The sequence below is a fragment of the Narcine bancroftii genome, chromosome 1 (genome assembly GCF_036971445.1).
Source record: "Narcine bancroftii isolate sNarBan1 chromosome 1, sNarBan1.hap1, whole genome shotgun sequence".
Lineage (NCBI taxonomy): Eukaryota > Metazoa > Chordata > Chondrichthyes > Torpediniformes > Narcinidae > Narcine > Narcine bancroftii.
In genome coordinates, this window is record NC_091469.1 from 22,545,481 (window position 1) to 22,566,483 (window position 21,003).

The 21,003-nt window shown below is 42.5% G+C and overlaps 1 protein-coding gene across 5 annotated transcripts in view; it reads left to right on the forward strand.

Annotated features, from left to right (window-relative positions):
• The window catches only part of megf10 (multiple EGF-like-domains 10), a 227,157-nt gene that overhangs the window by 19,124 nt on the left and 187,030 nt on the right, over positions 1-21,003 (forward strand). Inside the window, exons 2-3 of one of the 5 annotated variants that reach the window (XM_069921930.1) lie at positions 4,723-4,748; positions 13,101-13,154. The exons of 2 other annotated variants lie outside the window; for them this stretch is intronic. In XM_069921930.1, the coding sequence (XP_069778031.1) occupies positions 4,736-4,748; positions 13,101-13,154 (67 nt within the window). In that variant the 5' untranslated portion in view covers positions 4,723-4,735. Of the gene's footprint in view, positions 1-4,722; positions 4,749-13,100; positions 13,155-16,882; positions 16,904-21,003 lie in introns of those variants that run through there. 2 more of the 5 variants (XM_069921937.1, XM_069921965.1) reach the window with 2 other exon arrangements.

The following is a 21,003-nucleotide window of genomic DNA, read 5'->3' on the forward strand; positions in this document are numbered from 1 at the left end:
TTATGTATACAGGAGATGAACAAAGAGAAGCTGGAGGGACTCTGCAGGTAAGGCAGCCTCCATGGAAGGGAATAGATCATCACCATTTGGAAATATCAATGTTCACTGGGTTTATAGCTGTCGAGGAGGAATATGATATGTACACTACACAAACGTACTGGAGCCCATTCAGCAGATCTTGCAGCAATCAGGAAGAAGAGGGTGGCCAATGCTTCGGCCTTGTGCCATTTGTCAGAAATAAGAAGAAAAACTGACAAGATGAAACAGAAACTAGGAATGGAGATGTGATATGTAATTACACCACTAGGTTACCAGGGGACATCCCGGTGACTTTGTATATAAAGCAGTCCAGAGCTACAGTCTGGCCTTCCAGGTTCGTCTTGCAGAGAGACAAGACCTCTTAGTGTACATATTAATTTATTAAAGCTGTCTTATACTCGCACTGCTGTTGTGGTTATTGTCAGTACAGGAGAGTGGTGTTTCTTTCAAATGGGCAAAAGCTGGCCATCCGGTGTGAAGTGCACCTGTGGACTCTCCCCTGCTCCTGCACTGTGGCAGTCACACAAGCCATTTTCTGTTTCATCTGGAGATCTAGAATGGATTGTTTCTATAGGGATGCAGTATATAAATCACCAAAGAAAGGGACCAAGAATGTTCCTCAAGATCCATGCTCCATTGGTGACATGCTGTATTTCTTTGGGCTTCTGAGGAAGTAGAGGCATTAGGTGCACTTCTTGGCCATGATGGCAATATGGTTGAAACAGGACAGATTGTTGGGGAAAGATTGTATCCTTCTCTTGCCTTGTGAAGGATGGGCCAAGCCATTATTATGCAGGAAAGTGACTTCAGGTTGGACAATGCTGTACCGTCTGTCTCCTATGGAAATTGTCTGCAGCTGAATGCAGATCACAGTATCACAGTGGTCTGCAGAGAATGTCATCAGAGCTGTGGACTCCAGTCAGACAGAGGATCCTCCGGGGTGAAACGAGCTGTCTGAGGAAGTGGTGGCGGTAGGTAAAAAAGGAAAAGAGAGGTAAAGCTCAGAGGGATTTTGGTCAAATGCCAGCAGATAGTACTTGGTTGGTATGGACCAGTTGGACAAAGATTTCGTGCTGTAAAACTTTCACTCATATTTAATCACCAGAGTTTTCAAACACATCTCAGAACCTTGCTTGGCTGGTGATGGGAAAGCTTTCTCATCCTCACTTTCATGCATAGTTGGGTTATTGGTGATGCCTCGCACTGCTCTCCAGTTGGAGTGCAAGAGGGGTGATCCCATTAAGGCATACAAAATCTTGAGAAGAATAGGTCATGTAAATACGGTCTTCTGCACAGAGTATGGTAATTGGTAACCAGAGGTTAAGGTGAGGGGTAACTTTTTTTACATAAGGTAGTGGTGGAAGGAGCAGGCTGTCAGAGTTGTTTAAAACGAGTGCTATTGCAATGTTTAAGGAAAAAATGGGCAGATAAATGGATAGGTTTAGAGGGATATGGGTCAAAGGCAGGCAGGTGGAATGAATGTGGGTGGGATATTTTGGTCAGCATGGGCAAGTTGGGCTGAAGGGCCTATTTCTATGCTGTATCATTCAACAGCTGCATTGGAAGTCTCTGGCCCATCTCCTTCCAGGATGCAAGCTCAGCAGGAAGGCCTGGGAAGAGATTGCTGCGTATTTGTCGAAGTTCATCCATGTCTGGTCTCTTCCCAGGGATGACTATGAACACTGATAGCCATCAACTGCTGGCAGAAAATCATCAACTCCATGCACTTTGGCTTGTCTGAAAACTTAGTGATATTCCATTGCAAGGAGCTATCCACAACTGAATTATTCCACATGTTGAGGGACATGTTGAAGCCTGCTGCACAGTTGGACGCCCTCTATAATAACCTCTTGAGTTTATCACTGTTGGAATGTTTGGGAATGAAAAGTTGATGCAATGTTGACAAGTAGATATTGTCCACCCAGCATGAATAAATGTAATGATATGCCTGGTTCAATGAGTAATGACAGAAAAATGTGCTGTATTTTGTACTTGCACATTTTATAACTGAAGTTAAAAAAAAAATAACTACCGTATTACCAACTGTTTCAAGAAAACCATTAACTTGGTGATCTCTCCATTGAAATGGGCCTGCTGTAAGTAAGGGGTCCTATTTTGAGGGACACGCAGAGGTGAGGCATTGCAACCACAAAGGCTGTTGTGAAGGATCACAGTTTAATACTCTTCTGCCGGTGTCTGGAATCTGTGTTTGTTTAACAATAATTTCTAAATATTTCATGGTAATATGAGTAACTGGAATGACCTGACTCGTGATGAAAATATTGACTTGAATGAAGTGTGTTGCTTTCATTTGAAATTTTTTAAATAAAAACAATTTGGTCCATTGTATCCATGGCAAAACATCCATGGCAGAACCACACTATATTAAATTACTGAAGATGCTTGGAAATTTTTCAGTTTATTCCTTCCATGAAGTTTCTTGTTCTCTTGAACACTCTTCATGTTCCTTTATGTCCCTGTATTTCTATGAGTCAGATACATTTATCTTTTGTTATCTTGAGAAATGAAAGATCAGGAGGTACAGGGTACAACAAAAACTTTGCTCCTTTCTAGAGTGTACTGTCGAACTCTGCAAAATAGTTTGCTCAGGATTTAGGCTTCGGACTGGCAAATTTTTTTTCACTATTGGATGCTTATTAATGCACCTACATGCTTTTAATTCACTTTTTTATGTTATTCATTATTATTAGAATGTAATTCATTGAAATAATAAAATTTCCATTGAAACCAGTGATGCACGATCGATTACCCAAAGATTGAAAGATGCCGAAACTGAAGGCTTTTATTTGCAAGAGATGAACAGCATCCCTGTGTTAGTCAGTCATATTAACCCAGACTCGAACTGGGGGCAAGCTTGTGGTATGACAGCCTTTATGGGGAAGAAAGGGGAGGAGTTATGAGCCGGCCAGTAAGAGCAGGGTCAACCTGGAAAGATTGTAAATGACATTTACATTTCACCACAAACAGTAAGTTTTAAAGAAGCATGTGAGATTCAAAGGGGAATGGGAATTGGAGTCTCAACATGTTAAAGACCTGCATTGGTCTTCCACACCTGATGTGCAATGTGCTGAATCATTGAGATTTCTCAGTGGGCACGCAGGCAATGGATTGTCAGAATTTCACTGTAAATTGTACAAGGGGCTTCAAGAGTTGTCAAACAAATTTGAACAAAGTAATGAAGATCAGTGAGCAAGATTGAAGTAGATTTTACGAAGTGTCTTTCTTGAAGTATTGAAAAAGTTTAAATTTGGTTGAATTAAGGCTTTATATAAAAATCCTATTGCTAGAGTTGTGACGAATGGGCATTTGAACTGGAAAGATCTACTAGACAAGGCTGCCCATTGTCACCAGCTCTTTTTGCATGTTATTGAACCTTTGGCACAATTGATAAGGTAAGATAATATTGAAGGTATTAAAGTAAAATCTGATGAGTTTAAAATTAATTTGTTTGCTGATGTTGTTTAAATATATTTAACAGACCTCAAATCTTTAAAAGAGTTATATGACAGATTGGAATAGTATGGAGAAATATTGGGTTATAAAATCAATATGAAAAAAAATGAAATTATGTCATTGTCTGAGGTGGATGATACTTGTAAAGATGTTAAATTTAGATGGTCAGATCAAATTAAATATTTAGGAGTTAAAGTTGATAAAGATTTCAATCATTTATATGAATTAAATTATTTACCTTTATTTTATAAAATTAAAAATGTTTTAAATCAATAGAAAGATTTACCAATAATATTAATAGGTAGAGTAAACTGTATTAAGATGAATGCTTTTCCTAGATTACAATTTTTTTTTCAATCTATTCCTTGCAAAGTTTCTAATTTTTAAAAAAGATTTGAATTCTGTTACAAGGAAATTTTTGTGGAAAGATAAGAGGGCAAGGGTGTCTTCACAAAAATTCATTTGGAATTATGAGTTAGGAGGTTTGCAGCTTCCAAATTTTCAAAATTATTATAAAGAGGTGCAATTACCTCTTTTGATTTGGGGAAAATCATTGGTATGGGCAAATATTGAATTATCTCAGATTGGTGAGAAGAAGATGGATCAATTTATTTATAAATGGAATTCTAAATTGTTATGTCATTATAAGTCACCTATTTTAATACATTTGATGGAATTATGGAATGTGGTAAATGAAGAAATAGGTGCACAAGGGAAAATTTCGGGTAAAACACTAAACTTTTCCCGTTCACACTTAATCAGTTTTGAAATTATGGGATTGAAAAGGAATTAAAATTGTACAGGATTGTTTTGAAGCAGGGTATTTTATCTCTTCAAAGAATGAAAGAGAAATAGGAAATATTGTCAGATATTCTTGTTATTATCTAGAGCTTTATTATTGAATAACTATGAAGTTATCTAGACAATCTCAATGTGAAACTTTATTTGTAGAAGGTGGAAAGAAGAGATTTAAATCTGAAATGTATTTATTATTGCAGAATAAAATGCTTAAACCAGATTTGCAAAAGTCTAGGTTAAAATGGGAAAAAGATTTAGGGATTGTGATTAATCAAGATGATTGGAGGAATTTGTGTCAAGATAGTATGACTAAGATTATTAATGTGAGATATAGATTAGTTCATTATAATTTTATACATCAGTTATATTTAACTCCAGAAAAATTAAAGAGATATAATTTATCTTTTTCAGATTTATGTTTTAGATGTCAGAAGGAGGTAGGTTCTTTTTTTTTAACATTCTACTTGGTTATGTGACATGGTAAAGTCTTTTTGGATGTGACTAAGTTATTAGAGCATAATATGAGGTTAAAATTCCATTGCATCCAATATTATTTTTGTTAGGTAGTATTTAAAAAAATTGATTTTGGAATTAAGGTTGACGGGATATCAAATCAGTGATAACATGGAAAACTGAGATTAATTTGAGTTTAGAAAGATGGCATATGGAATTGAGATCCTGTATTCCATTGGGAAAAACTAACGAATAATTTACATGATAATTATTTTTTATATCCTAAAGTATGGTGCCCTTATTTGGAATACATGGGTTAAAAATTGTGAATTCTCAAGCCATGCTGTGGTGGTATTGTTCTAATCCATGTTATTTAATTAATTTTGTTATCTGGCTTGTATCTCCTTTCTTTCTTCTTTCTAAGGGTTAGGTATAGGTGGGAGGACAGGGATAGATATGGGGGGAGGTAGGGAGGGATTTATATACCATGACAGCCTTCCAGACTCATGCTGGTAGGAAGCCCTCCTTATGATGCCCCATTCCATCTGGTCGCAACAATGTATCATGACCAACGCTACTCCTCATGAGCTCCTATTCACATTCCCCTTTTCAATCTACCCGTTCCCCTGTGGCTTGTAGCTAGTAGTCCTGCTGGATGCAATGCACCTCACCAGCAGGTACTAACGTAGCTCGTCACTCATAAAGGCTGAGCTCTAATCACTATGAATATAATTGGGATACCCGAACAGAGTGAAAATGGAGTCTAAGGCCTTTATGATTAACGAAGTGGAAATGGAATGGCGAACGGGAAGTGGGAGTACTCATCAATGATAGAGAGGAAGAAGGTGTTCCCATTCGTGAAGGGGAGAGGACCCTTAAAATCGGCACAGCTTTCAAAGCGCCTGATGACTTGATCAGATGCACCTTTATGGGACAGTAGAAGAGCAGCTTCCACTTCTGCAGACCTGGAAATACATGGTAATTTTCCTGACGTCTTCAATGGGGTAGGACAGATTGTGCACCTTGACAAAATGAGCCATGCAAGTGACCCCTGGATGGCAGAGCTCATTATGCAGAGACTGCAGTTGGCCGATGTGTGCAGAGGTACAGGTTCCTCTGGATAAGGCACCTGGAGGGTCATTAAGGGCTCCTGGTCGATATGCAATGTCATAATTGTAGGTGGAGAGCTTGATCCTCCACCTAGCAACCTTGTCATTCTTGATTTTTGTCCCTCTTGACATTATTAAACAAGAATGTAACTGAACACTGGTCAGTGAGGAGCGTAAATCTTCTACCAGCCAGATAGTGTCTCCAGTGCCTCACGGCTTCTACAATGGCTTGAGCTTCCTTTTCCACCAATGGGTTCTGGTGCTCGTGGCACTGCAATGTCCGCAAAAATATGCAAACCAATCTACCCTCCTGGTTGAGGGTAGCAGCCAGGGCTATGTCTGAAGCTTCGCTTTCCACTTGGAAAAGCACATTCTCATCCACCGTGTGCATGGCAGCTTTCGCAATGTGGTGCTGGAGGTAGTTAAAGACAGTTTGAGTTTCAGCCGAGAGGGGGAAATTAGTGGTTTTTAAGAGAGAGCGAACCTTATCAGTGTATTGAGGGATCCACTGGATGTAATATGAGAAAAACCCACACATTTCTTCAAAGTCTTTGTGGTCCTGGGAACATGGTGCTCTATCTGGATTGTACCAGGATCAGAGCGAATGATGCCATACTTCACCACATAGCCAAGGACAGCCAGACGTTTAGTCCTGAGCACACACTTGTCAGAGTTGTAAGTGAAGTTCAGGGCTTTTGCCATGTGGAGAAAACTCTGCAGGTTGGTGTGGCCACAGATGGTGACATTATCGAGATAAGGGAAGCTAGCCTTCAACCTATACTCGTCCACCATTCTGTCTATTTGCCTCTGGAAGATGGAAACCCTGTTAGTGATATGGAAAGGAACAATCCGGAATTGATAGAGACAACCATTAGCCTCAAATGCCGTAAGAGGACAGTCCTTGGAACGGATTGGCAGCTGATGATAGGCGGCTTTCAGGTCAATGGTTAAATAGACCCAATACTGCGCAATATAATTCTCCATGTCCAAAATTCGAGGGGGGGGGGGGAGTGGTGGTATACATCCAGGAGTGTGTACCGATTAATAGTTTGGCTATTGGCAATTACTAGCCTGGACTTGTTTTTCCCTTTTACCACTACTACTTGTGCTCTCCATGGGCTGGTGCTTGATGTCGAGCAGACATTGAGTCTCAGACTTTATGAAATCTTGGTCTGCTATGCTATACCTCCTGCTCTTGGTAGCAATGGGTTTGCAGTCTGAGACAGATTTGGGAAGAGAGGAGGGTATCAATGTTCAGTGTGGAGAAGCTGCATGTGGGTTCTGATTTTAGGGGCCCTCTGTTCTGAACCGTTACAGTGGGGAGAGGACCAGAATATTCCAAGGTCACGCTTTTAAGGTGATAAAGGAAGCCCAGACCTAATAACACCGGAGCACACAATTCATCAAGTATATGCAAGTGAAATGTACAGAATTTCCCCCCCCCACCCCTTCAAATGACAGATGTACAATGTTGTTGAACACACGTAGAATGCAAATGAGATGCAAGAAATATGCGATAATTTGAAGGATGCATCTTCAGGTTGTATTTTTGCACAGTCCGTGAGTCTATGAAGTTTTCAGTAGAGCCCATTGTTGATTAGGCATTTAGTGGAAGTTCCATTTACCTTGACAGTCACTATTGAGTTGCTGAGCTGGTGAGGTCTGTCCTGATCTAGGACCATCGAGGTTAGGTCCCCAGAGACTCCATACTCCTCACTCAAGTGTCCCTCACAGTCCTGGTTTGCCCTGCCTGAGTAACCTTGTGGTGTGACAAGATGGCTGCCCTCCTTCCTCCAAAGATGATGGTGTCAAGCTTGAATTTGGATCACGGCAAGATGGCCACTGAGCATTTTCGCGCTGTTTCCTCAGCGGTACCCTCCATTGGCATGTGGCAAAACAAGGGGGTTTTGGTGAATTTGGGGTAGACTCCTTGGGGTTGGAATCTGATGCAGGAGTGGTGCAGGCCGTGGACTTCCCCTTGCGCAGCAAACCCTCACCCAATGCACTTTGTTGCCACAGCTGGAACACACTGAGTCTTTTTCAGCAATGTGATTGGGGATGTTGGCTCTTGCTGCAGAAAAAGCACTCCCTAGCATGGAAAGCAATAGCCATTAGGGCAGGGGTCATGGGAGCAGCCGGTCCTTGGAAGGGGTCACCGGGGTGAGCGAGTTCGCTGGCTTCGAGGTCGTCGTTCCTGAGCTTGGCCTGTTCCAATGATTTGGCCAGATCAATGTGGCTAGCCAGGTCCTTCTTTCCCAAATCGAGCAGTCCTGCCACATGTACCTTGAGCAGGTCCCTGCGACAAGAGTCTCCCGGATCTGTTCTTCACGAACACTGCCTGTAGCAGCTTCGCACCTGCACTTCTTGGCAAGCATCCATAAATCCAGCAGGTAGTCTCTCCTGGCCGTTGGTGACATAGAGCGAGTCGGTGCCTCGCTAGGACCTTGTTTTGCAACTTCAGGTTCCTAGCCTTCAACGCCTCGATGGCAGCATCATATGTAGTGCAGTCCCTGATGACTGCAAACCCTTTCGTTCCTATCCTCGAAATGAGTGCGGACCTCCTGAGTTTATCGGTGTGGAAGACTTTTCTGGTTGCGATCAGGTAGGCCTGGAAGCAGTCTGGCCAGTGCGTGAACTGCTCAGCTGCGTCAGGGGACAGTGGGTCTGTCAGCAGCAAACCAGGCCTGAGCAGCACTTCCATCTTCTCGGGAATAAGCTAATAAAATTGTAGTGTTATTAAAAGCTCTCATGACTGGAGAGAGAACAAACACTTTTATTAACTTATAGTGTCTCACAGTAGTCTTTGGAATGATTCTTGATTTAAGCGGAAAACCAGGGTTATATGTGAGCAGATGGGGGTGGAGCCACGAGACGGGGCCAGCCATCAGCACAACACCCCACCAGTGAATCCCAGTTCATTGCACCTTTCTTGTCATTCGACACAGCATTTCAAATGAGATTGGGATATAGGATTTTCTAATTCAGTTAAAATATGAAAATTAGACAATTGTTTATTTGGGTAGACACCAAACCGTGATTTCATCTGTTGAGCAGTTAAATGAATTGACATCTTAGCCTTGTGGGAGGCAGTGAGACTGAGGGAGGTTTCCGCGAAAGGAGTGATAATACAAATATTAAATTTAAGTGTATTAAAGAGAAAGAAAGGAAACAAAGAAAAAAAAAGAAACCCTAGCCCCTTCCCGCCCACCCCCACCAAAGGTGTACATTACTTTCACTTAACTAACATCAGCGTCTCTTCTATCATTTACGAGAAGGTTGGATGTGTACATGGAGGTGAGGGGGTTGGAAGGATATTGGTGGAGAGCGGGAGGATTGAGCTAGTGGAGTTGTTCTAGTGAACCGGTGTGGACTCGAAAGGCCGACATGGCCTGTTTCCGCTCTGTAAATTGTTATTTGGTTATTGCTGATCTTTAGGAGTTGTGATTGAAAACCCCACGCGCCCACTAGATTCCGTGGAGGCCAGGCTCATACTCTCACCTAACTCCCACGAAATTATACTATCTCTTGTGTCTCAAATCTACTCAAACTTACAATGATAAAATCATTTTTTTTTAAACACCGATCTATCGGGTAAAAACTGTCCTCTCGAATATTCTCTCTCCTCCTAAAACTTACTTCATTTTATTATACATCCCCAAGTGCAATCATTCCAATTCCTCTTTTTCTTCAAATATCTCCCAGTTCTCATCTCATTTTCTCAGGCAACGTATCTGCAAACACTTTTGCTTCATTGGGTTCCGTAAAAAATCTGTTTTTACCCTCGGGAACAAATATTTTAACACTCTGGGTACCTTTAAAACAAAAGTGTAGCTTTTATTCCATAGCACATTTTTAACAGCATTAAATTCTTTTATTTTTTCAACAAATCAAAACTTTTATCAGGGTTTAAAAAAAAAATCTTATCATCATTATAAATCAGTGGCGATTGTCTCTTCTTTGCTTGCTTCGCAGTCGGCTGCAAGATCTTGTCCCTCACTTCATAATGAAGCAACTTGACCAGAATCAAACATGGCCTCTGATCCGGTAGTGGCTTAAGTCGTAATGTTCAATGAGCTCTTTCAATCTCAATATCTCCTTGAAATTCAGTTACCCCCAAAGTTTGCGGAATCCAACGTTATAAAAAATCTCTTCATATCTTGCCCTTAGTTGCCTTCCTTATGTCCAACAATTTTTATATTACTTCTATTAAAATTTTCTAACATATCAATTTTCTGATAATTGTTCTTTAGTTACATCCGCCTCAGCTTGAACTTTCTTTATTTGCTCTTAACATGTTGAATTTCAAATTCATTACCTGTAATTTTTACATCTTCAATTTTTGTTCCATTTGAGACAGCATTCCCTCCACCTTCTTCATAGCACCCTTATTTTCAATTATACCCTCCTTACACTTTTAACTTCCATTGTTAATTGTAACAAAGTTTGCTAGAGAGAATCCATATACTTCTTCATTTCAGTTGTAGATATATAAAACTCCTTTATTTTCTCCTGTTTTTTGGCCAAAACTCTGTGTCCAACATACATTTCTTTTCCTTCCTGCTTCTCTTCTGGATCACTGGAATTGGAGGCTTCTTGATCTTCTTATAAAATGTCCTCTTTTTTTTGTGTACTGCACATGCGCGAGGAGTCACTCATGCACAGTGTCGCTTCTTCATCTGTGGCCATTGGCCATTGTCGGGGGAGACCTTGTACAGCGATGTCCAGGGGATCCCCAGCTCCAGGTCTGTCACCAAGGGCACTTGCCTTCCGGAGAGCTCCAGGATTCCTCTTCGAGGTAGGCCTCTCTTCTTTATCAGCTTCTTTTTCTTGTTCAAGTTCTTGAAAAGTAACAGTCAGTTTATCTTTCTTCAGAGGCATTATTTATTGTTCTGAAGGTCTTCTGATAGCTTCCTCTTCTATTTTCTTGTAGTCAGTTCAGGCTTCTTAACTTTATTTTTAAAACTTTTTCGGGGAGAGCAGAGAAATCAAGTCTAGCCCCACGTCATTACGTGGCACGCCCCGCCCCCCGATGCTCATTTTCTGTTTGAACATCTAATAGTGCCGAGCTACCTTTTTAATGAGGTACAAAGAACTCTCTTTCCTTCCTGAAAGAGTATGCACTTGATAGATTGCTGGAGGAACTCAACAGGTCAAGCAGTATCTGTGGGAGAGAACTGTTGGTGTTTCTGGTCAGTATCCATTCCTGCCACCCCAAAAAAAAGATTATGCTCAAACTGTAAAATTCCTCCAGTTTGTTTATCTTTTTTGTTTCCTATTTCGGATCTCTTGTTTCTCTACTCAATATCTTTTTTGGCATAACTACATATAAAGAGCATCTCAGACAGACGGTGGCTATGGCAAGATATGCATGGAAGCCCAAAGCACAGAGAGCAGCAGTGCAACACTCCCTGATGAGTCAAACAAATCCTATGATTGCTTCAAACAGGGAGGTGACCTCCACCTCTATGGCAAGTGATGTCACACCCATAGTCATTACTGCTGATGTTCAGGGCAAACTTCCAGTGGGGTAAACCCACAGAGAGTTACTGGAGTCTTGGGATGTGGCCTCAGCCTTCACAGATCAATAAGCTAACATGGTCCTAGACACCTTGATGAACAGCTCAGACCTGAAACATTGGTTATATTATCTTTTGCCTCCCAAGGACGCTGTGGGACTGGTTGAATTTCTCCAGCACTTTTGTGTATTGATGACAGCATCTGCAGATTTACTTGTTTCACTCAATTTTGTCATTTTTGTGAAGAATATTTTAAATTAATCGTAAAGAAAAACACTTTGAAGCAGTGATTTGTGACTACTATGCAGACAGTACAAACTTTTAGATGCAAAATATTAATTATTCTGACATGAATTTTAATAATTATACCAATACTCTCTTGAAAAGCACACATCATACCACCATATATAAAATAAAATTGAAAAATTCACACTGAAAACTTATGACACTTTTAAGATTCGTCAACTTAATTTCTGTGAACTTGCATGAATCAGCTATATCCTGTGGTGTGCTGTTAGCCAGAATCAGACACACACAAGGTAAAGCCTGTACAACAGGCTTTAATCCTCAAAGACTTCCACAGAGCCAGGCTGGCTGTAGCTGCAATAACTCTGAGTGAGACTTCGGGAGGCCGGCACAGGCTTATATCCCGGAGGGTGATTGACACCTGACCTGGTGGGGCTTGATCCATTCAGGCCGACTGATTGACAGCCAGCCAGGTGTTGTCCTGTCCCCTTACACTCCTGCAGGTACAGAGGTTGCCCCCTGCAGTAGGCCAGCAGTACACTCCTGCAGGTACAGAGGTTTCCCCCTGCAGTAGTGGTGGTGTACCACCACATATCCAGCTATAAATAAAAGCCACATTTTTCATTTGAGTTGTTTATAATGCACTGTAGAATTAATTTAAAATATGAATTAGTATACTGAAATAATTGTCTGTATTTTGGGGAGAAATTTGGGTATAATTAAACACAGTTTGATGGAGGTTTTGCAGTTCCTTCTGCAAACTGTGTTTAGCTGTAGATTCTAGCATCAGCAGACTCCTGTGGTCTCTTTGCTTCAGTTAAATAGTTTCTCCATATTTCAGAGACTTGCACACAATAGATTTGCTGACACTGCAAAATCAGTAAAATTAATTCAAGTGAAGATTGTAACACAAGCCCTTTTTTTAAAAAAAAAGGAAAATATATTTTGAGGTTTTTTTTTGTTGGCTGAAGGGGGGGGTTCTTTTTTGTTCTTTTTTTTCTCTATATATAAAAAATAACATTCATGTTTAGGGTTAATTGTTGTATATGTTGGTTTTTTTTTGTAAATTGAGATGAGAGACTGCATCATCTGGTGTGGCTTTTTCATGCCTTATTTAACCAGTCAATGCATCTTGCCTTTGGAGGTTAGAGAAGAAAAATATCAGAAAGAAGTGAAATTCTGCAACTAATTTGGTTCTAATTTTTCATGTTTGTCTCTTTATAGGTGTTGAGCAATATTATTGGATTATTTATTGAGACGAATTATTTATCACATCTACCAAAATAGTGTTTTATGTGCTATCCAGGCAAATCAACCTATATTGAAGTGCAGTAAGTGGTGTAGGGTATAAGTGTTAGAAAGCAGGGTAGGGAGAACAGTACAAGGATTTTTTTTTAACCAATATGTTCGTGTTGGGTAACTGCAGGAAGAAACTATCCTTGAACTGACAGTTCTTGTTTTCCAGCTTGTGCATTTATCTGCCGCCTGATGCAGTGGGGAAAACAAGCCTGTGAACAAGGTGATGTGGGTTTTTATTATGTTGGCAGTTTTCGTGGGACATGATGGAGTTGATGGAGGGGAGATTTGTGGGCGTACTATTGTCTTTATGCTTAAAAAGATGCCAAACTAGTTTGGTCAAAGATTGAGGTCATATAATGAGCACTTCAGAAAAGTTGCTAAATTTTCCATGCAGTGAAAAATATTCTCAATATTTTTAAATGGAAATTTTAAGTCCTGATAACACTTCTGAACAAAGGGTTGGATTCAAGGTCTCTTCACACCCTCAGTGTCCTGTCCACGCATTGTCATGAAAGTACATTATGACATACACTCTCTATTTACACCAGTGGTGGGACACTATAATACAGGCATTGTACTGGTTGGCCTGGCCCTGATACTGTAACTCCTCCCCCTCCAGGATCCATAATAAAGGTGGTACCATCAAATCCCCTCCCTCAGTACTGCCTTGGAATCAGGCAAGCAGCATGTAAGCTATGCCTGTAAGTTTATAGTGATTAAAGCCTATTAATCTCAACTGTCAGGTCTAATTGATAAAGCTACCATTTAATCACTATACCTATGTGCCATGGACAAAGCTATTCGAGTGGAGAAGCTGGAAAATTATCCTACGAATCCAGAAGCCTCTGTATAATTCAACCAGTGGCTGCATTGCCTGACCACCGTTCAGGTGACATGACATTTGGTTAGAAGTCGATAAGCGAGACCTGTTGTTTGCACAGGTCAGCCACTGCATTTTACAGATGATTAGAGACTGTGAGACTTACTCAGCTGCTATGGGGCTCCTGCAAAAGCAATACCTGGCCCTGAAGAATATGATCTACACCAGATACCTCCTGGGCAGCCATCGACAAACACTCTCTCGTATTCCTACTTCTTCTCCTACAAAGCCAACAAGGTGAATGAGATTACCCAATACCAGGTCTTCTCCACCATTGAACTTAATTCGACCTATCACCAGCTCCTGATCCACCTGGAGGACAGCCCATAGAGGGTGTTCGAGGCAGACGGCTGTCTGCTGATGAATACATTCAGGCTTGCGGGAGCTGGAGTGAGCTTGTGGCTGCACTGACATTACGCCTGCTTTCTACCAGGAGGAGCTGATTAAGGCACCTTTGTGGCCAGTCTCAGGTCTGATCATATCAGACAAAGGATCTTGGAGAAGGACAATAGGACCCTGCAGGACATGGTAGATCTCACCAAGGCACGAGAGATGGCCTAGCAGAACATGGAGACTTAATCTTCCGGCCACATGGGGAGTACGGGTGCTGCCATCTTGGGACGTGAAGTCCAAATAGCAACCAGTATTGCTGAGCACCCGAGGTGCTATTACTGCAGCCAGACCATCAACTGGTTCACTCTCTCGGATTCCTACTTCCTCTCCTGCAAAGCCAACAAGGTGAATGGGATTGCCCAATACCAGGTCTTCTCCACCATTGAACTTAATTCGACCTATCACCAGCTCCTGATCCACCTAAAGGACAGCCCATACAGGGTGTTTGAGGCAGATGGCTGTCTCTAACATTTCCTCAAGGTCCCCTTTGGTTAGGTCTTCCTGAGGAAGATTAACAAAGTGGTAGATGAGAACCAACTGAAAGCCACATTTCCTAACCTGGACAACATGACCATCTGTGGCTATGACTTGCAGGAGCACGACGCTAACCTGCAGAAATTCCTCCAGACAGCAAAAACCCTAAATCTCACGTATAACCAGAAGAAATGCGTTGTTCCACACTTCACGTCTGGCAAGACTAGCGTGCATGGTGGAGAATGGAGTCATTGGACCCGACCCTGAGTATTTGTGGCCCCTGCTGAATCTCTCACTCCCCCATAACATTAAGGCTCTAAAAAGGTGCCTGGGGTTCTTTTCATACTATGCACATTGGGTCCCTAATTATGCGGTCAAAGCCCACCCCTCTGGTTTAAAAACTACTACCTTACCCCTGTCAGCAGAAGCCTAAGTGGTTTTCACTCGCATCAAAGGTGATATTTGCCAAGGCAGTGATGCACGCCATAGACTAATCAATCCCATTCCAGGTGGAGAGCGATGCATCTGACTTCGCCCTGGCTGCCACGCTGAACAAGGAGGGAAGGCCAGTGGCATTTTTCTCCCATACCCTCCAGGGCCTTGAAATCTGGCACTCAGCCATTAAGAAAGAGGCTCAGGCCATAGTGGATGCTGTGTGCCACTGGGGGCATTATCTAGCCAGCAAACCATTCACCCTGCTGACTGACCAATGTGCAGTCGCATTTATGTTTAACAGCAAACAGTGGGGGGAAAATAAGAATGACAGGATCCCTAGGTGGAGAACTAAACTGTCCACCTACAACTGTGAGATCTTGTACTAGCCCAGGAAGCTCAGCAAGCCTCCTGATGCCCTGTCCTGAGGTAAATGCACCAGCATTAAAGCAGATTGCCTACAAGCCCTTCACAACAACTCTGCCACCCTCAGGTCACCAGGCTTTATCACCTTGTGAGAGACCGCAACCTCCTGTACTTGGTTGAGGAGATCAGGGAGCTGACCCGCAGCTGTCGGTCTGCGTGGAGTGCAAGCTGCATTTCTACCGGCTGGAGAGAGCTCACCTAATTGAGGACACCCGCCCCTTTAAATGTCTGTATGGACTTCAAGGGCTCCCTCCCTTCCATGTACTGGTACGTGTATTTTCTCAATGTTGACGAATACTCTCAGTTCCCATTCGCCATCCCCTGCCCAGATATGACTATGGTCACTTTTGTTAAGTTCCTGCGTAAGCTCTTCACACTCTTCGGATACACAAGTTACATCCACAGTAACCGGGGGTCCTCATTTATGAGCGAAGAGTTGCGCCAATACCTGCTGGGCAAAGGCCTAGTCACATATAGGGCCACCAGTTATACCTCCAAAGGAAAGGCCAGATGGAAAGGGAAAACAGCACCATTTGGAGAGAAGTCACCCTGGCTCTCAAGTCAAAAGGACTGCCCATCTCAAGAGGTCCAACTGGAGGCACTCCACGCCACAAAGTCCCTCCTCTTTACAGCGACAAATGTGACCCCCGCATGAAAAATTGCTCTTCTTCCCCAGGAGGTTGAAGTTGGGAACAATACTACCGGTCTGGCTGACAACCCCAAGGCCTCTGCTACTCTGGAGACACACCAGAACTCATAAAGCAGACCCCCTGATCAAGAAAGTCCACCTCCTCCATTCGAACCCTCAGTATGCTTACATGTAATACCAGGATGGGGGGTGAGACACCGTCTCTGTTGGTGACCTGGCCTATGTAGGGCCCCTCCCACAACTGAGGCGCTCGCTGAGCTGATCATGGTTTATCAACCAGCACACCCCCCCGCCCCCATTCCCCACAACTACCAGAGACACGGTTAAGGATCCGACCCCACCATTGGCACCAATTTCACTGCCGCAACTGATTCTGTTCAGCCATCCGAATCACAGCCCGTCACACAGAGCACCACCCAAGAGCCTACAGCAACACCACAGCTGGCACTGTGATGCTCAGCTTGAGAGTCAAATCCACTGGACAGCCTGAACCTGTAAATAGACTCTGTATCGACTCTGACACTTCACCCCAATGGACTTTGTTTGAAAAGAAGGGGTGAAAATGGTGAACACTGTATTACAGTCATTGTACTGGTTAGCTCGCCCCTGATACTGTAACTCCTCCCCCTCCAGGATACCTAATAAAGGCGGAACCACCCAATCCCCTCCCTCAGTACTGCCTTGGAATTGAGCCAACAGCATGTAAGAGATGCCTGTAAGTTTGTAACGATTAAAGCCTATTAATCTCAACTTCTGGTCTGTCTGGTCTAATTGAGAGTGCTACATACCACTGTCATCATTGTAGAAGCATGTCATCTACCCTCCCACCACCCCACAACCCCCCCTGTTTTTTGAGGAGCTTTCCCTCGGTTTCAGCCCCTCAATGACCAGTGGTCATTCCCAACAGTGTCCTCACGTTGGCTGAGACAAATTTCAGTGTGTCCCTCAGCACGCACTCCTGCAGCCTGGAAATGCACCAGTTAGCAGCATTCCCACAATGATGAGTCTATGTGCTGAAAGACCAAGCGGTTCTGGGCAGACCAAAGGGCACCTTTCATTGAGTTGATAGTCTTTCGGCAGTTCAGGATGCCTGACTCTGTGTGTCCCTGGGATCAGCTTGCAGATCAGATATTCTGTGCCTTTTGTATATTTATCTATTTGCCTGGAAGGTCATGAAATGGTCATTGTTATAAAGCATCTTAAATGTATGAAAAGATTTGGAATTTTAGAGCTGAGGAATAAAGTTTTTTTCTAAAAATGCTGGCAAAACCCTACAATAAGGAAGCATACTGTAGAAGCTCGTGTGATGGTTGAGTTTTGGGCACCAATTTTTCAGGTCAAATTTGGTGGTCGAGTTTTACACAGGTCATGCTTTTGACTGTGGTAAATTCCTGCATCGTTCAAGGTGAGACAGATTGGTTATCTATGCTTGGGTTATTGGGTCCTTGAATGGGTGGATGGCCAAGGTGAGGATCTGCAGTCATGGCCTCAGGAGCTCTGGTGGGTGGCCGGCCGTGGCGAGGATCCGCAGTTGGAATGCTCTGGTGGGCAGGCGGCTGGGGTGAGGGTCCATGGTTGGGTGTTAAGAGCTCAGATGGGTAGGCAGCCTACATGAGGGTTCATGGTCGGGAGCTCAGATGGGCGGGTCAACTTTTATATGGGATATATGGAAAATGTGCAATTTTTGGGCTGGGGGGTCGACTTTTACATGAGATGTATGCAGTCTGTGGAGAGCAAAGCTGTTAATGTTTCAACTTACGTAAATGGGGAAGGATGGAGAGAAGGGGAATATCAGTGATCTGTAAAGACCATCTCTAACAAATATTTATTGAGAAAGCATAATGTTGTTAACTGGGAATGTCAGTATTGGTGGGGAGCACAGAATTGAAATGATTGGCCACTGAGAGATCCCTGTCATTGATGTGGACAGAATGTAGATCTCAGCAAAGCAATCTCCTGCACTGAAATGTCTGTCTGTGGCCTCGTGAACTATCAAGGCCCCCTGTAAATTGGAGGAGCAATACTTAATATTCTGTCTGGGCATTCTCTTCTGGATGGCATGTAATGGTATGGATTGTATATGCTAATTGTCTCAGGCTGGTCCACCCTCTGATGATGCTCTTACCTAGACTCCTCCCCTGGGACCCAGGCCATAAAGGGTGGGCCACCTTTCCCTTCCCTGCACTTTCCTGGTCTGGATCCGGGCCAGTCAAGGCTTTTGTACAATGAAGCCTATCGTTTCCCTCAAGTCTTTGTCATTGCAATTATTGGGGCTACTGATAATGCCTAACATGGCATTAACATCAACTTTTCCAGTTTATTGCTAGCCCACTCCCTGTTCTCCCCCATCCCTCTGTCTTCTTGAAGGAAAGACTTACATAAACTTGCACAAAATCTTTACCCCCCCCTTCCCTCACCATTCACAAAGTCATCTTCCCTCCTTCCATTTGCTGGTGTTCCCTCCCTCCCTCTCTCCCTTATCCACCTATTTCTTCTTTGGCTTGGCTTCGTGGACGAAGATTTATGGAGGGGGTAAATGTCCTCGTCAGCTGCAGGCTCGTTTGTGGCTGACAAGTCCGATGCGGGACAGGCAGACACGGTTGCAGCAGTTGCAGGGGAAAATTGGTTGGTTGGGGTTGGGTGTTGGGTTTTTCCTCCTTTGCCTTTTGTCAGTGAGGTGGGCTCTGCGGTCTTCTTCAAAGGAGGTTGCTGCCCGCCGAACTGTGAGGCGCCAAGATGCACGGTTTGAGGCGATATCAGCCTACTGGCGGTGGTCATTGTGGCAGACACCAAGAGATTTCTTTAGGCAGTCCTTGTACCTTTTCTTTGGTGCACCTCTGTCACGGTGGCCAGTGGAGAGCTCGCCATATAACACGATCTTGGGAAGGCGATGGTCCTCCATTCTGGAGACGTGACCCACCTATTACCTCCTACCTATTGGACTGTGCTCCTCCCCTACCTCACCATTTTATTTGGGCGCCTGCCTTCATTTTGCAGACCCCTTGATGAAGAGGTCAAGCCTGAACAGTTGGTTATGTATCTTTATCTTTACTGTATAAATTACACTGATTGACCTGCAGAGTTTCCCCAGCATTGTGTTTTTATTTTAATATGCAGGTGGTTCTATTGTGGGCATTTGATTACATTATAATGCTTTTAAGTTTTTGTAGACTAGAGACAACATAGGGCAGATCTGGTAATTTGATTTGTAAAAAGAAAATGAGTATATTTATAAAATATTTATTTTTAGTGTGTAATTTTAGGAAGAGCTTATCTAATCTGAATTCGTAGCTGAGTTTTCCTCTAATCAACCAGAATTCTCTGTCAAATTTACAAAATAATATTTTCAGTCACCGAATGATCTTGTCAGATTTCTGAAAAACACTGTTGGCATTGAGGGAGAAGTTGTAAATTAGACTTTTAAAAGTAATACTTCTACAAACCCCAGGACTGTTGCTTTCATGGATATGATTACTTTACTAATTCATTTGCAAATTGAAAACATAGATGAACTACAAATTCTTTGTAAAATATTTAATTTTATATGGAAAACTATCTCAAATATTTGCAAGAAAGGAAGATGAAATTGAAAAATGTGCAGCCGCAGAATTTTGGTGCATCTCTGGGATTGGGGAAGATGGCATTGGTGACCTAACACCACTGGGAGTGGGATCTAGAATGCTGCCATGCTGAGCAGGTTGTGGACCCTTGCGTGGGAGAGAGTGGCTGAGTGCTTCTTCCTCTTTGGCAAAAACCAGAGCAAGTGGGCTTCACCAGTGAAGCTACTGCTTCCAGCAGTTCCCTGTGAGGCACTGGGCCCAGGGAGCCTCACCTGAATATCTGCATCAACGTCCTTTAGATGGAAATGCCAGAAACAAAGTTTGAACGGGGGGAGGGGGGGTGGTGGAAGATATTCGTTGAAACAATAAAAGCAAAGCACATCATCAATAATGAGAAAATAGACGTGCAGGGCGAGGAGATGCCAAACGTGTGTGAAATCTCCAGAACCTGCTATGCTAATTGCTTAAACAGCTTCACCGTCTCCACCAAATTTTATACCATATCCTGAATTTGTATATTTGCTGGTTATGTTATGTTGGCTGAAAGCTAGTTAGCAACTTCATGATTTTGAGCTATGCCGATCAAGTTCTCTAGTGCAGAAAGATTTTTAAAAAACCATTTCATTCTTAATGATGTTTTAAAATTGTCAAACAACTTTTTTTTCCCTTCATTTTCCATTAATTTTTCTTTTTTTAAATATTTTCTTTTCTGTTTCAACTCTATTAGTTTTCATTCTCAACATGTCTTTTCTTTCATTCCTTTGTGCTTACTTTTTCATCAAAATGGAGACCATTAGCCCCTGTTCCTGGACATGAAGGGTCATCAGTGTAACTCTTTCCACAGATGTTGTCCTGCTGAGTGCTTCCATTGTTTTATGGTTTTGTTTCGGTTTCCAACAGCTGCATTTGTTTTGATTGGTCCCATCATTCACTTGATGACTTGTGGCCCTGAGTTTGCATTTACAACCACTTGCAATCGAAGAAGATGTGTGCTGAAGGATATGGAAGGAAGTCTTTCTCATTGCATGCATCTTGATATGCTCCAAAGTGCAGAGAAATATATCTGCTTTCTGATCTGAACTGTGGGCCTTTATTCTGAAACTTTACACTTGAGATGCGGTATTATTTTTTTCATCTCTAACTTTTGTGTTTCTGCTGTTCAATGACTTATCATTCTCAATATGTTTTGTCTTATTGAGATGAATTTTAATATATTGACTAAAATATCTTCTCCCTTCCCCCTCCCTCTTCAATA